This window comes from Phocoena phocoena, chromosome 1 (genome assembly GCF_963924675.1).
Source record: "Phocoena phocoena chromosome 1, mPhoPho1.1, whole genome shotgun sequence".
Taxonomy (NCBI): domain Eukaryota; kingdom Metazoa; phylum Chordata; class Mammalia; order Artiodactyla; family Phocoenidae; genus Phocoena; species Phocoena phocoena.
The window spans coordinates 18973379-18988664 of NC_089219.1; the positions used below are offsets into that span (position 1 = coordinate 18973379).

Below are 15286 nucleotides of genomic sequence, written 5' to 3' on the forward strand. Positions count from 1 at the left end.
CACCGCGAGGTGAACTGCTCCTCAGTATTGGGAGTAGAGAGATTCAGCGTTCCCTGCTTTCCTGCAGGATGTGTATCAGCAGTTTGGGAAATACTGGCTGTTTCAATTCCCTTTCAACTCTGAGGGCCTGTGACTGATGCAATCAGCGGCATAAACTCCAGCCCAGCCCTCCAGGGTCTCCTGGTCTTGCCTGTGGCCCCCGCTGACCTCCTCCCCCCCCCCCCCCCCCCCCCCCCGCTGCTCTCTGTAGCTCGTGGAGATCATTCTCTTCTGCTTGCTGCTGTACTTCTACAAGGAGAGGAACGCCAACAACATTGTTGTGATTCTCCTCTTGGTGGCGTTACTTGGTAAGTGAGGGTCCTGGGGATTGAGTTTTGCCACCACTAAGTAGCACCAAAAGGAAATGTGGGTTTTGTTTACTGAGCTGTGGCATCTGGACTCAGGAGCTGCTGGAGGCCGGCTCAGGCTGGTCCCTCTGCATCGGCGGCTGCAGGAGCTGGGTCCCTGCTAACCGGACGCAGGCCTTGTCAGTTCCATCGTGCTGCTGACGGCATTCGGTGTTCTTGAGCCAGACAGACACCCGTCCCCTCAGGGTGCCACCCATTCGAGAGGGAGGAAATGACAGTAAACGAGTTGACAAATACATAGATAGTATAAGTTTGGGCAGTGACAATTACAATGACGAAGAAGAAAGCAGAGTAAGGGTAGGGGTGGGGGGTTAAGAGTTTATTTCAGAGAAGTCAGTGGTGGAACAGGTTCCAACAAGTGAGCCCCTAAGGGTCCGTGTAAGACCTATCAGAGGTTAAGACTTAATTCTGGATTCAAAGGCAAGAATTGATTTTGATTTTGCTATCTTTTTTTTTTTTTCCTTTTAAAGGCATGGGTGCAATGGGGGAAATGGCTCCTAAATCAGATTGGGGCAAGGTTCTAACCCCACATAGAGTTAGATTTACTAAGTAGAGCTGTGAGAAGCACCCCCTCTTCCTGGAGAGGGAGAGGTGGGTGCGGCCCTGCCGCTACCTCCTAGTGACTGTCCCTGTGTCAGCCACTGTGTCCTCTAAAAATGGGCCTAAGAGAACACCGAGATCTCGGGGGGAGAGGCGATTAAATGAGATGAGCACCGGTCCCCAGTGTGTGTTGTTTCCTTCTGTCCTTCTGACAGCAAGCCCCCATTCCAGTGACAGGCCATAAAACACACAGATATGTCATCATAGGACAGGGCTCCATTTTTTTGTTTTTAACAGCTTTACCAAGATATAGTTTACATACCGTAAAGCTCACCTGTTTAAAGTATACAATTCATTGATTTTTTTTTTTTTTTTTTTTTTTTGCGGTACGCGGGCCTCTCACTGTTGTGGCCTCTCCCGTTGCGGAGCACAGGCTCCGGACGCGCAGGCTCAGCGGTCATGGCTCACGGGCCCAGCCGCTCCGCGGCATGTGGGATCTTCCCGGACCGGGGCACGAACCGGTGTCTCCCGCATCGGCAGGTGGACTCTCAACCACTGCGCCACCAGGGAAGCCCCTACAATTCAGTGATTTTTAATATATTCATAGAGGATACAACCATCATCATAATCAAATTTCAGAACATTTTTGTCACCCTAAAAAGAAACCCTGTGCCCACTAGCAGTCACTCCCCATTTTTCCATCCTCCCAGGCCCTGGCCAATCACTAATCTACTTTCTGTCTCTATGGATTTGCCTTTCTGGACGTATTACATAAACGGAACCATACACCATGTGGCTGTTTGTCCCTGGCCTCTTTCACTGAGCATGATGTTGTAGAGGTTCATTCCTGTGGCAGCATGACTCAGTGGTCCGTTCCTTGATGATTTTGTTTGCAAAGTGGATTGGAAGATCACGGTCCCAAAACGTTCTCTCCTGGTGAGGTGGAAGGTCAGAAGGTTCTGAGGCACGTTGGCCAATTCCTTTCTGCCCCCTCCTCACCAACAAGGACAGCCTGGAGAAAGTGCTTGACTTAACTGCCTGCCGATGTTTGAAAACTGTAGTCTAAGTAGCTGAGGAGCCCAGAAGCCACTGTGTCTGCTGGGCTGTTGGCAGGAGAAGGCAAAATGAGCAGACGCTGAGAAAAATAGGAAAGCAAAGCATTTCAGCCAGAACAAGGAACTTCATTTGTACCATACTTGGGAGTTCCTTTTAATTCCCGCTGTGGCAGGGGGAATCCAACAGTTTAGAGTTACAAGTCGTTTCTGCAGCGCTGGGTAAAGCAGTGGTCTCCATAGTGAGGTGGGTGTATGGGAAGAAAAAATATTAGAACTGGTATTTATTTTTATCTCCGCCTTTTAAGTATATTTCCTACACATGTTTTATGATGTATATACCATATAAGCACAGTGTCACATGACTATAATTTTTAAATAAATGTATATATATTTGAAAAGTATATACATATGCATAGGGGTATACATTCCAAAACATGTGGAGACCTCCGGTCTAAAGAAATGTTTTTAAAAATACCAGTGAGTAAGCATTTTAAAAGACCAAAAAAACAACACAAAAAACGCCTGAGCTCTGTACACACCACATTTTTCTTGTGATTGCCGTGAGAATGATACTCAAAAGAAGTTCATTTATACATTCGATTGTTTTGACCTTGCATTGTGTTCCAGACACAGTGCTGCCACTCTGGAGTTCAGAGTGAACTCACTACCCTTTCTTGGTAGAGTTTAGAAGGGCATTTGGAAATACCCTTTGGAGTTTTGCTTTCCTCTCTGCTTTCACGGGAGGGTACAAAAGAACCAATGCCAATAGGATCTTCTCACTGTGTAAATCACTGGCTGGGCTCTGCCCGTGTTCCCTGCATCTTGGTCACTTTGTCCTTTGAATTTATAAACTGTCCCCCCCCCCCGCCCCCCGCCACGTCTCTGAGGCTCCCACACATCCTCGTTAACCTTCTGCAGGCTCAATGACCGTGGTGACAGTGAAGGCTGTGGCCGGGATGCTCGTCTTGTCCATACAGGGGAACCTGCAGCTCGACTACCCCATCTTCTACGTGATGTTCGTGTGCATGGTGGCAACTGCTATCTATCAAGCCGCGTGAGTTGCAGATTCTTTTCCTGCTGGGCTTCCCCACGAAGGTCTCTTCCAGCTTCTGGGCCTGATTACCATTGTTTTTGAAGCTGTAGGGCAGGTAGAACATGCAAATGTTCTGTCGCCAGGGTTTGGCATCCACTGTGGAGAGAGAGGGGTCGCTAATTTGCTGAGTTATCACATGGAGGGGTGCCGTGCTGCTTGAAAAGCCTGGAGTGGATGTATTTTTCCCTCTGCCTCAAAATGTGAGAACCACGCAATCAGGGGCAGCCTTGATTCCCATCTGGACCAAGGCAGGTGCCCACTTCCGGGGCCTCAGAAGAAGCTGTGCCGTCCCCGTGAGGCACCTGTTTGTCTGCCTGGTGGAAGACAGAAAGTTGTCTCCAACTTTCTTGTCCTCAAGAAATCTGTCCAAGTAGAAGAGCAAGGTGATGGTTTCTGCCTCAGAAGCAGCAGTTCTGAGGGTAGGCCTGGGCCTTGCTCACGTCAGAGATCCGGTGCCCAGCAGGGGGCCTGGGCGAGCATATGACAAACCTGCCTGGGGACGGAGGGTGGACAGTGCAGGTTTCAGCGTGGTGCATGGGGCCGGTTCACCCCGGACAGGTCAGGCCCTGGACTCTAGCCGCTGGGGCTCGCCATCCACCAGCGGTGCCTCCGGGGAACACAGCGGTGACCGCTGCCACCTGGGTGCCCAGTGTAAGCTGTGCTCTCACTGCCTTCACAGGATCTTGAATTCATTTGGTCCCCACAACAATGATATCCTCATTTTGCATGTAAGGAACTGCTGCGAGAGGCCAGGAACTGGCGGAGCTGAGACTGGAACCCCGGCGTCTGTCTCCCTCCCCGTCCCACGCCCCTCACCCCTCTGCTCTAGGCCTGCTCCTCAGCTTCTCCAAGACACAGATTCCCCGTCTGCAATGACAATAGCAACAGCCCCTACCTAACAGAGTCGCAGCAGGCTCTAGTAGGATCCAGGATAACGTCCAGTAAATAGTAGCTTCTTTTATGATTTTTGTTACTATTATTATGCTGAGTATGTAGTCCTCCTCCAATGATTCTGGTCATCACCCCTGAGCCCCTGTCCAATGCAAGGCTCTGTGCTGTGCCCTCCAGGGCTTATAAAGATGATCAGGTGCCCCACCCTCCTCGGGAAGCCTCTCACTCACACATCACACATTCATCAAGGCCTGCTGTGTACCGGGCCCGTGCTGGGCCTTCCACGCACAGAGACATGAGCGATAGTCACTGAACTCAAGGTGCTCACAGCCCTGGTCCGAGGACAGCCGGGTAAACAGACAATTACAGTTGGGTGGGAAGTGTGTTATGGTGTAAGGAACTTTGCGACAATAACCAAAATGCTATGCAGAGAATAGACAAAGAATATATTCCTAAATGATGGGGTGTTTATCCACAGTGGAGAGGTTAGGAGTGACTCTAATTTACTCTCTCTTTTTCCTATATTTATTGCAGTGAGAGTTGAATTAAGAAGAAAATTTGTTTAAAAGAATAATTACAACATGAGGCAGGATGTGAAAAGCGCTACAGGAGTTTCTTGGACTGTTAAGGGCCCAGGAATGGCTTTTTAGTGGGTAGGGGATGCAGGGGACACAGAGGTGAGAAGGGCATTGCGGTGCTAAGAACTGTGTGGTCAGAGGTGTTGGACGGGGAGAGGGATGGGCCTCAGGCTGTGTGTCCAGAGGAAGAATAGAAGCAAAGCGTGGACCCCAGCCCAGGAGACACACGAGGCTGGCATCCTTATAATCCCAAGGAATATTCCTTCATGCCTCATCTTCGTATTTTCAGACCAAGCCTGCGGTCATCGGCTTTCACCTCGGCCTTTCGACATCCCCACAGCCCACTGACCAGAGTGCTTTTGTGTTGAAGGTTTTTAGGTCAAGCCTCACAGATGCATGACTCCTCTCTGATTGCCAGTGTGGGCTACATTCTATCCACTACCGTGGCTATCACAGCAGGTAAGGGTGTGGTTGCTAGATTTCTGTCTTCTACCTTGACAGCAGGGACGTTACCCCAGTGTGGAGGGAAGGGGCGCTGCCTCTGTCAGAAGGCCAATTCTGCTGACTTGTTCTGCCTGTCACGGTTGTAGATGGTTTTGTGGGGAAAGCGCAGGATTTAGAGCCAGAGAGGCCTAGGTTTGCACCCCAGCACAGACACGGAGCTGTGTAGCTCTAGGAAAATCACTTCACCTCTCTGAGCCTCAGTTCCACATTCATAACATGGGAGTAATAATACTTTCCTCCTAGAATTGAAATATGTATAGTCCACATGTCCCCTACTTTGTACTGCTTGTGTTAGGTTTCTTTAACAGTTTTTACCATCATCTGCTAACTCCACAGCCTCCACGGGCCAAGTGACCACATATTTCTTCTGTATAATTTTTAGAGATCATGAGTATGTACATAACACGTGCTCAGTAAGTGATCATCATCTTTATTACATTCCCCTTTTCTTCTACTCCACCCCTATATGTTTTTTCTTTTTCTTTCTGAGGTGGCTTCAGAGGCTGCAAGCATATTTGTGTGTGTGTGTGTGTGTGTCGGTTTTTTTTGTTTGTTTGTTTTTAAATGGCAATGGTGACTAAGATTTTCAGAGTAAAAAGACCAGTAACAACCAGTGTGCCTCCCTTTGAGGAAGGCCCGGCCGGAAAGCCATATATTTTGCACTGCAGTTTGGACAAGTGGTGCCCAAACTGGTGTTCACAGAGGTTAGAACAAGAGGGCACACAGCCTGCCAGGGCCTGTGCCGTGAGCGGGACCAGGAATTGAGCGGGGCTTGACCCAGAGCAGCCAGAAAGCTAACCTCATGCAGAGATTTAAGTCATGGTCAACAGCTTCGGTCCAGGCAAGACTGAAAGGGATAGAAACACCGTGGTTGAGTCCGCAGTCAGGCAGGGAATCAGGAGCTCCGGGCGGGGTTGGGGTGGTGGGGTGTGAAGTGGGTCCAGACAGATGCTGGCTGCAGGGTGAGGGCAGCAGGCCTGTAGCACTGCCACACTGCAGGGTGTGACATCTGCCAGTCTCATGAGGTTAGAAAGCTCCGGCGGCTTAACCACGAAGCCTTGGTTTTCCATCTTAAGAAAGATGGGGGGGAAATGTGGTACATATATACAGTGGAATATTACTCGGCCATAAAAAAGAACGAAATAATGCCACCTGCAGCAACGTGAATGGACCTAGAGATTGTCATACTGAGTGAAGTTAAGTCAGTGAAAGACAAATATCATATGATATCACTTATATGTGGAATCTAAATAAAAGGTACAAATGAACTTATCTACAAAATAGAAATAGAGTTACATATGTAGAAAGCAAACTTATGGTTACAAGGGGGTAAAGGGGAGGGGAGGAATAAATTGGGAGATTGGGATTGGCATATACACACTACTATATATAAAATAGGTAACTAATAAGGACCTGCTGTATAGCACAGGCGACTCTACTCAATACTCTGTAATGGCCTATATAGGAAAAGAATCTAAAAAAGAGTGGATACATGTATATATATAACTGATTCACTTTGCTGTACACCTGAAACTAACACAACATTGTAAATCCACTATACTCCTATAAAAACTTAACAAAAAAGAAAAAGAAAGAAAGATGAGGGAGAGGAGTGTGTAAAAACTGGGAAGTCTCTAGTTTAGCTCATAGTGTCGTTTCACTGGGGGAAGCTGGGCACAGGGTACGTGGGAATTCCGTACTCTTTCTGTGCATCTAATATTATCTCAAAATAAAAAGTTAAGAAACAAAAGATGGAGGTAAGAGGGGCCTAGGTGGGGGAGAAAGAGAAGACAGTCTATTCCCCCCAAATGGCTTTTATTCCATTCTGCTAATTTCTTACTAGGTGCAGTCGTAGTATTTTGGACCCCTTTGGTATTCTGTAGGGAAGGGAGCTTCGCCAGATCCTAAACAGACTGGCAGGTAGGTGATTTGAAAACAGCTCACCCGCATTTTCCATTCTTTGCTGCTCAGGTGCCACCTTCTACCTGGACTTCCTCGGGGAGGACGTGCTGCACGTCTGCATGTTTGCACTGGGGTGAGTCCCATCCTGCTCCCTGGCCCCGAATTCCAGGCAGGCTGCCCCTCTCTCCCTACCCCCTGCTCCAGCCTCTCAGGCAGTCCCTTAGAGCCAGAGGAGCAGCTGGCAGTGGGAGCTTTGTCCCCAGAGGTGAGCGTTTCATTCCCCAAAGGGCTTTACTTTTCCTTTCTTCTCTTTTGGGCTTTAATCTCCTTGTCATTTCGAACACATCACAATTTGATGCAGGAAAGACTCTCAACCTCACCTCAGATCAAAGAAACGGATACTGAAGCTGAACAAGATGCCATCATTTTGCAAAACCTAACAGGAGGGGTAATGTCCCGTGTTGGCAAGAGGATGAGGAGCCCAGCTCTCTGCCACAGTGTGAGAAGTTCTTTAATGTGGGAGGACAATTTGGCAATAACAGTGAAATTTTTAAATGAGCATGCTTCTTGATGCAGCTTTCCATTTCTAATCATTTATCTTGGAAAAGTAAATGATGGACGTGACGCCACATGTATGAGGGTGTTTGTTATTTTTTAAATTAATTGTATAAGCAAATAATTGGAAACAACCTAAATGCCCATCAGTAAAATACAGGTTAAATAAATTACACATCTTCGTATAATTAAGTACCATACTGCCATTTTGAAAAATTGAGGTCAGTCTATTGGTACTGATGTAGAACCATGTCTAGGATACATTGAATGAAAAAAGTTACATTTTTAAAAATGTATAGTATACCCTATGAGCCAGCAATTCCACATCTAGATATAGACCCAAAAGAAATTAGTTATATATATTGACAAAATGACTTGTACATGAGTACTTATAGTAGCTTTATTCGTTATATACCCAAACTGGATACAACAGGAGAGTGGAAAACAAGTTCTGATATATTCAGACAATGGATCAGATAATGCGTTCCACACAACAATAAAAAAATAATGAACTACTAATGCACACAATGAAGTGGATGCATCTTGAAAACATTTATCAGGCGAAAGAAGTCAGACATAGAAGAGTACACGCTGCATTGTTTAACTCACAAGAAGTTGAAGAACAGGCCAGTCGATTCTGTGGACGTCAGAACAGTGGTTTCCTCTGGGGAAGGGTCTGCATGAATGGGGAAGGGGCACAGGAAACTTTCTGTGGGTAAGGGATGGAAATGACTCCTCTATTGACCTGCGTGGTGATCCCACGAGTGTGTGCACAGGTAAGATTAATCGGGATTGTGCGTTTTATTGCCTGTAAATTATGCCTCAGTTTTTAGAAAGTGTGCTTGTTTAGCTAAGCTCTGGAGAAAAGAGAAAAACAATAAAAAGACTCTGGAAGAATATACACCTATAGTGGGGGCGAGTACAGGGACTTCCTAATTTTTACTTTCTCTGCTCCAGTATTGATTGAATTTAGGCCATACAGAACTTTTTAATTAAAAAAAAAAATCTTTAAAGGCAGGGTGCTGAGATGCAGGGTAAGTGGAGGTGAGGGTTTGGCCAAGGATGGCCTGATTTGTTCTGATTGAGGCTTGTGTGGGCTGCACGGGCTGTTATTATTTATCTCGCATCTGCTTCCTGCTGATCCCAGGCCCGGCCGCCTCTCAGGGCCGCTCAGCAGTGAGCCCACCTCCGCAGCCTGCCACCCTGTTTTCCCCTTTTTCCCATTACTCACGTTTGAAAGCATCCCTCCCAACCTCACTCTGGCCTTGTTTCTCTTCATCTGTGTTTGCCAGGTGCCTCATCGCATTCTTGGGCGTCTTCTTAATCACACGTAACAGGAAGAAGGCCATTCCCTTTGAGCCCTACATTTCCATGGATGCCATGCCAGGTAACATTCAAATCCAGCTGGCCAGCCCATCCACATAGAATGACTGCTACTTCCTGTTTAAAAAGACACAACCAGCCTCTGGGTTTGGTGCAGGGAAGGTGTGCTGTGCTATTATGATGTGACTGTCTCTCTTTTTTTTCTTTCTGTTTTTTTGTGGTTTTTTTGGTTTTTTGTTTGATCTCAGTTTGCAAGAGAGGAGGCAATGGCTGAGCCACCTCGATTGGTTTTGAGCACATCTTGCCAGTTCTCATGTCAATTTGGGGATCTTTTAAAGACAATTCTGATTCACACTGGATATAATTCTGATCTGCAGCCCCAGGCTTCATGCCTGCAAAAGGAAAAATCCAGTTCATCTCAGTGGAATGGAATGATCAGAGAGGGGAAGGAAAATAGGGTGAATGAAATTCAAATACCACAACCTCACTCCTTAGATTCCACAAGGGAGTGGATTGTTCTGGAGAGCCTAGTTCCCCAGGGAGCTCAGGGTTCACACTGAGAAGCACAAGTTCAAATGGCAGGAACGAAAATGTGTGAATCAGCTGAGTACTGCACAAAAGGGAGCGATGGGGCTTGTAGAGAACTGGAGAGCACTTTCCAGCCTCAAGGGATTCAGATGAGAAAGTTAAGATGTTGGGCAGCCCCATCTAGATTTGCTGACCTAAATTCTATAGGATACTAGCGGCCCCTAGCTTTCACTCTTTAACTCAAATTTAATTTTTATTTTAGATATATAAGATGGAACTCTCTCCAAAGCATAATCTCCCACCCTCCATTAAGACAGTCTTGTGAACAAAAGACAGTCACAATGATGGAGTAGAATACTACTTAATAAAGTACTCGGGAGGCAGGTGTGTTCTCAGGGCTGACCAAGGTGCCCATGATTTAAATGGCCCCAGGGTTTATGTGTCTACTTTTTATATTATTTCTTCATCTCTTGCTATTAAGCTGTTGTCTGTCATTCTTGCTGTTACCAGCCTGCCTGTGTATAGCAGCTCGGTGTCAATCTTCTCATTTGACCCAAGTTGTTCGAATCATGTATAAAATTAAAATAAATAAGCTCTGAGTTGGGGCCTTAAGGTTTCTCCTACGAGTTAAGTGCATGAGCTTTAGTGCATGGACTTTTGAAACATCTAATCTGGCTGCTCAGATGCCTTTTTTGCTTACTTCCTTGTTTCTCGGCTGTGTTCCGGATAGATGAGGGCGCTGGATAGCTGAATTCCAGATAGGTGAGGTGTCAACTCTGTGTGTGCAAGTATGTGTATGTACATGTGTGTTTGTGTGTTTATAAACCGTGTATGTGTATACATCTATATAAGTATTTGCGTATATGCAGATGTGTTTTCTGGTAGAAGATAGAAGGTAACCTAAGGTAATCTTAGGTATCCGCGTTCTGTGATCTGTTTGTGGACGTGGCTCTCGCTTCCTCTTTGTGCCTTGTGACCGGTGGGAAGTTGGATGTTGGAGAAAGGAGACCTGCCCTCATGCCACGGCATGTCAGGACTTCTGAGTAGGCCTGGCTTCTGTGCTTTGAAGCTGAGCGTGGGCTTGGAGTTCAGATGACCTGGATTCAAATCCCAGCTCTCAACCACCCACCTGCTGAGTGACCTTGGGCGTGTGCCTGGACCTCCCAAGGCCTCTGACCCTCACTTGTAAATTGGGATTCCTTTTCCCAGGGTAGTGGGATAATATGTTAAAGGCCCCTTGCACAATGTCTGGGACCTGGTAGATGCCTGGTTGAATTTGGTTTCACTTTGTTTTTACTTGAAAAAAGACTGTGAAAATTTCAAACACTTGGTTGACCTGATGTCAGGTAAAATAAGAAGAAGAAAACTCTTAAACAGAGACGCTTTTCCAGCTGCTTGGTTTCCCTGGTCAGCATCAGGACCTCCCTGGCTTTGGGTCTAACCAGATTGATATCTTCACAACCAACTAGTAGTCACGGTTCAAGAGGCATTCAAGCTCTGAAAATTAACTACACGCCATAGTTAGGAGAGGCTTGAAATAATTCTAGCACCTGGAAGACTTATAGAAAATGAGAAGGAGAAAAACAGCTGGCCTGGCTCTCACAGCTGGGCCTTGGTGTTCCTGGCTGAACATAGACCATTTCACAGAACATCAACATCACACAAGGTCATTCTGGGACTGTGATGGATCAAGACACAGACAGGACCATGCCATTGTCATGTCCAAACACAGACAAACATGAACATTGTCCAAACCATAAAAAGACCAATCATCCCCCTCACATGAGTGACTGCTGCTTCTTTACCAATCACAGCTTTAGTCTCCATCTAGTCTTCTTTCCTTCTAGATAACAATCATTAAGATCCCCAGTTATAGAATTATCCCCACTTCCTGACAGCATCTAATCCAAAGCAAAGCCCTGCTTCCTTAAACCCTCCTGAAATCACCTAACACAACCCAAATTCTGTAGTAAGTCCTTCTAATACCCTCTTACTGAAACAGCTCCCCGTGACGTACACCTCCTTCACTGAAATGAGTCAAGAAACCCAAATTTGTTAGACTATAGGTGTATTCCTGGTGGGTTTTGGCTGGGGAACGTTGACAAAGCTAAACTATGCCTGGTAAGCCAACTCTCTTCCCTGAGGAATAGGCATCCCCTCATCTCCTCCCAATTCCCTCCCCAAAATCTAAACCACAGACTCTTAAACTGTACCCTTCAAATTCCCGTCAGCCGTGCTTCCCTGGTGGCGCAGTGGTTGAGAGTCTGCCTGCCGATGCAGGGGACACGGGTTCGTGCCCCAGTCCGGGAGGATCCCACGTGCCGCGGAGCGGCTGGGCCCGTGAGCCATGGCCGCTGAGCCTGCGCGTCCGGAGCCTGTGCTCCGCAACGGGAGAGGCCACAGCAGTGAGAGGCCCGCGTACTGCAAAAAAAAAAAAAAAATTCCCATCAGCCAAGGCTTGTGCAATGTGGAAGCAAAGGCCCTTCCACAGATTGGGTCTTCCCAGGCCATTTGCAGAGTAGGTAAGAGCATGGGCTTTGGTGTCAAATTCCAGCTCTGTCTCTCATTAGCTGTGTGTCCTTGAGCAAGTTACTTTACTTCTCTGAATCTCTGTGTTCTTCTCTGGAAAAGGAGGATAGTAGCATATTTCTGTCATAGGATTTGGGGGGATTAAGGTCTATAGGGAGCCCACACAGCATTCTGGTTAAGAGTGTGGGCTTCAGAATTTAAACCACCTGAGTCTGCACCCCAGAGCTGCCACTTGCTAGCTTGGCGACCTCAGGCAAGTTCCTTAACTTCCAACTGCCTCATTTTCCTAATCAATAGTTGTGCGAATCAAATGAGATAAAACTTTATAACTATCTAGAACAGTGTCTGCCACCAACTAAATGCTCAGTCCTCATCAGCCATTATCATTATTGCTGTTGTTGTTACTATTACTATTTAAAGCACTTAGCCCAGTGTGTCAGGCATAGGAAGCAGTCAGCTGTCAGCTGTTATTATCATCATGGTTTCATGGAAGATAATTTGCATTCAGTGTTCTTATTACTCAACCAGGGGGCAAGAGAATTTGAAGGGTCTTAATTCCCTACCAGGAAAAGAACTGGCCTCAGAGGAGGCCAGGTCCTACTTAACTAGGGGAATTGTAGACTACATTTAAAGGAATTAATGACTAAAGTCTTTGCCCTCAAATATAAGTAGAAATCCGACATCAATGTGCCCAGAGGTAATAAGCAAAACCGCACCTCACTCCATATGTGGATCAGGGATGTTAATGTCAAGACTCTCCCTCTGAGCATCATAATACATGTGTCCCCATCATGTATCCATGACACAAAAGTTTTCGTCTTCTCTCAACAGTATAATGAAGTTTTCTGGATCCTGATTTAATTCAGCGAAAAGTGTTGGCATCTACCACGTTCCCAACGCAGTGCTGGCTCCACTTGCCCTGTGGCCCGGACATTCCCACCTCATTCTAAGCCAGTGGTTTCTTTTGACAGTGGCTGGTCTGTGTGCTTATTTCCTGAAGATTCATCCTTTGTTGCTTAGCAACCATAATATTTCTAGTGTGTATTTATGGGCGCTCTTTTTTTGTTCAATCCAAACCATTCAGGAAGTTGACGGTGCACATGTGATTAGTCTGTGGTGGGATAGAGGAGGATGAGATGCAGCCTCCTTTGGCCCCACTGCTTAATGATTTGGGGGAAATGGATTTCATTTCAGGTATGCAAAACATGCATGACAAAGGGATGACCGTCCAGCCTGACCTCAAAGCTTCTTTTTCCTACGGGGCCCTGGAAAACAATGACAACATTTCTGAGATCTACGCTCCCGCCACGCTGCCCATCATGCAGGAAGAACATGGCTCTAGAAGCGCCTCTGGGGTTCCCTATCGCGTCCTGGAACACACCAAGAAGGAGTGAGCCCACCTTGAAGGAGACTCACCTCCTCTCCATTTACAGCTGCTCAAGCCATGCTGATAGCGGTTCAACCCTTAATTCTAAAACTTGCCTTTCAAGTCTTATTTTTTTAATCCAAGAACTCTGTGGACGGGGATCTTGAAAAGCCTTTGTCTCTGGCAAAGGGTAGATTATCTTGGTCCTGGAAGTTTCAGATGATGAGGGTGGGGCTGGGGTGGGGGGCTGAAAGCAGTATTCTAGGTGGGCAGTACAGAGTTCAGCCTCTGCCTGATTTAGCCCAATGAGATTTGGAAAGCCGTTGTCATCCTTGAGGATGGGAACTGGGTTTCCCCAGTCAGTGACCAAAGGTGGCCACATTCTTTAGAGCTAAAGCAAGGCAGAGATTCTGCCCTTACTTTCCAAATCCATTGAAAGGCTGGAAACCTCCAAATCTAGTCTTCCCTCACCTTATGTGCAGACCTGATCTCTACCCACCTCCCTCTTGATACTGTTCTTGAGATAACCTTTGTGTCGCCTTCACATGGCATGGTGAACCAGCCCTGGGTGTAACATCCTGTCACTTGCCTGTAGGAAATGCACATCTGCTTTCTGATGGGCTGTGCCTCCCCGGTGAGGGTGTGCTTGATGTATTTATACTGGATCCACTCTGAAAACGAATTTGGTTTTGGTTCTGTGAATTACTTGGTTGCTTTCTTTCCCCTCAAAGGAACTGAGAAATTAAGAGAAGACGGGGAAGAATAAGAAGGACAGGAGCAGGGGTCATGAGCCTTCAGCCCATAAAGGGAGAACAATCCCTTTCATTTTGCAAGAGGTGATTGCATCACCTATAAAGGACGGACAGACAATCTGGCTGTTGTATGTGTATTTTCCTGCACACCAGGGTCCTCTGGGAAAACCAGGGGTGCTCATTTCAGAGACAGCCTCACTCACCTCTCCTCTCTCCTCTCCCTTATAGATTGACGAACCAAGCTTGAGTCATTGGTTTACTTCCTTGGGGTCGATAGACTCTTTGGGTCCTCATCCCCGTGCACATACATCTGGAAGAAGTAGGCATGCTCAGAAATGGGGCTGCTGCTGGCTGGCTGGCTGGCTGCGTACACGATTGTCTTCCCCTAGACTGACTGTATGCTTTTGAGAATGGCAGGTAAAGGTCTGCAAACTTTAATGAAAATAAGGATCCCCTAGGGAGTTTATTTAAAATACAGATTCCTACACCCCAACCACAGGTACTCTGATTAAGTGGGACTGGGACCGGGCCCAAGAGTCTGCATTCTTAACTGGCAGCTCAGGTGATCCTGAGGCAGGTAATCCTGCCTGTATCACACACCTTGAAAACCTAATAACTGAGAGAGACAGTCTGCTGAAACCCTGACACACCCCTGCTGGAAAGTTGGAATTACCATTCCTTGTTTCCTCTTGGGGGTTCATTTGGCAGGCCGAATAATCCCCATAGGATCCATGGCATTTCTGCATCCAGTGATTACTTCTTAGAACTACACTTCCTGCTTCCCTAGGCAGCCTTGAACTAACCGGCAAGACAACAGTGTTAATAGACCAGTGTCGATAGATCATTAACCTTTATGGATTGTGCTTCATACTGATTTGATTTAGTACCTTGACTTCAAAACTGATATCTGTTGCCTGTGATAACCACTTCTGTATTGTGTCTTACATGCCTAAGAAGGCAACAGACTGTGACTTTTTTTTCCCTTTAGAATAGGTATCAAAACAGTATTTTTGAGGCACTTACTATGTGTTAAGCATTTGGACAGTGAGGGCTACAAGTAATAAGACCTGGTTTCTGCACTCCAAGCCAGCCGTGAGAGACGCAAATACCTGGTCAACTATGACAGGGCAGGCCGAGTGCAATAGCGGACCACAGAAAATGACAGTTGTGGAGGTCCTGCTAAAGGTCAGGCCCTGAGCCCGGAACTGGGTATTCAGAATTGGAGATGATTTAGGCTCCACTCATTGATGGGTGGCAAATCTA

At 46.7% G+C, this 15286-nt stretch overlaps 1 protein-coding gene across 3 annotated transcripts in view; it reads left to right on the forward strand.

The window, feature by feature from the left end:
- NIPAL3 (NIPA like domain containing 3) overlaps nucleotides 1-13299 on the forward strand; it is a 48550-nt gene extending 35251 nt beyond the window's left edge. For 2 of the 3 annotated variants that reach the window (XM_065882369.1, XM_065882362.1), the window contains exons 6-11: nucleotides 251-347; nucleotides 2921-3056; nucleotides 4935-5023; nucleotides 7040-7103; nucleotides 8818-8912; nucleotides 13100-13299. In XM_065882369.1, coding sequence (XP_065738441.1) covers nucleotides 251-347; nucleotides 2921-3056; nucleotides 4935-5023; nucleotides 7040-7103; nucleotides 8818-8912; nucleotides 13100-13299 — 681 coding nt within the window. The remainder of the gene's footprint in view (nucleotides 1-250; nucleotides 348-2920; nucleotides 3057-4934; nucleotides 5024-7039; nucleotides 7104-8817; nucleotides 8913-13099) is intronic. The other variant, XM_065882366.1, reaches the window with a different exon arrangement.
- The last annotated feature ends 1987 nt before the right edge of the window (nucleotides 13300-15286 follow it).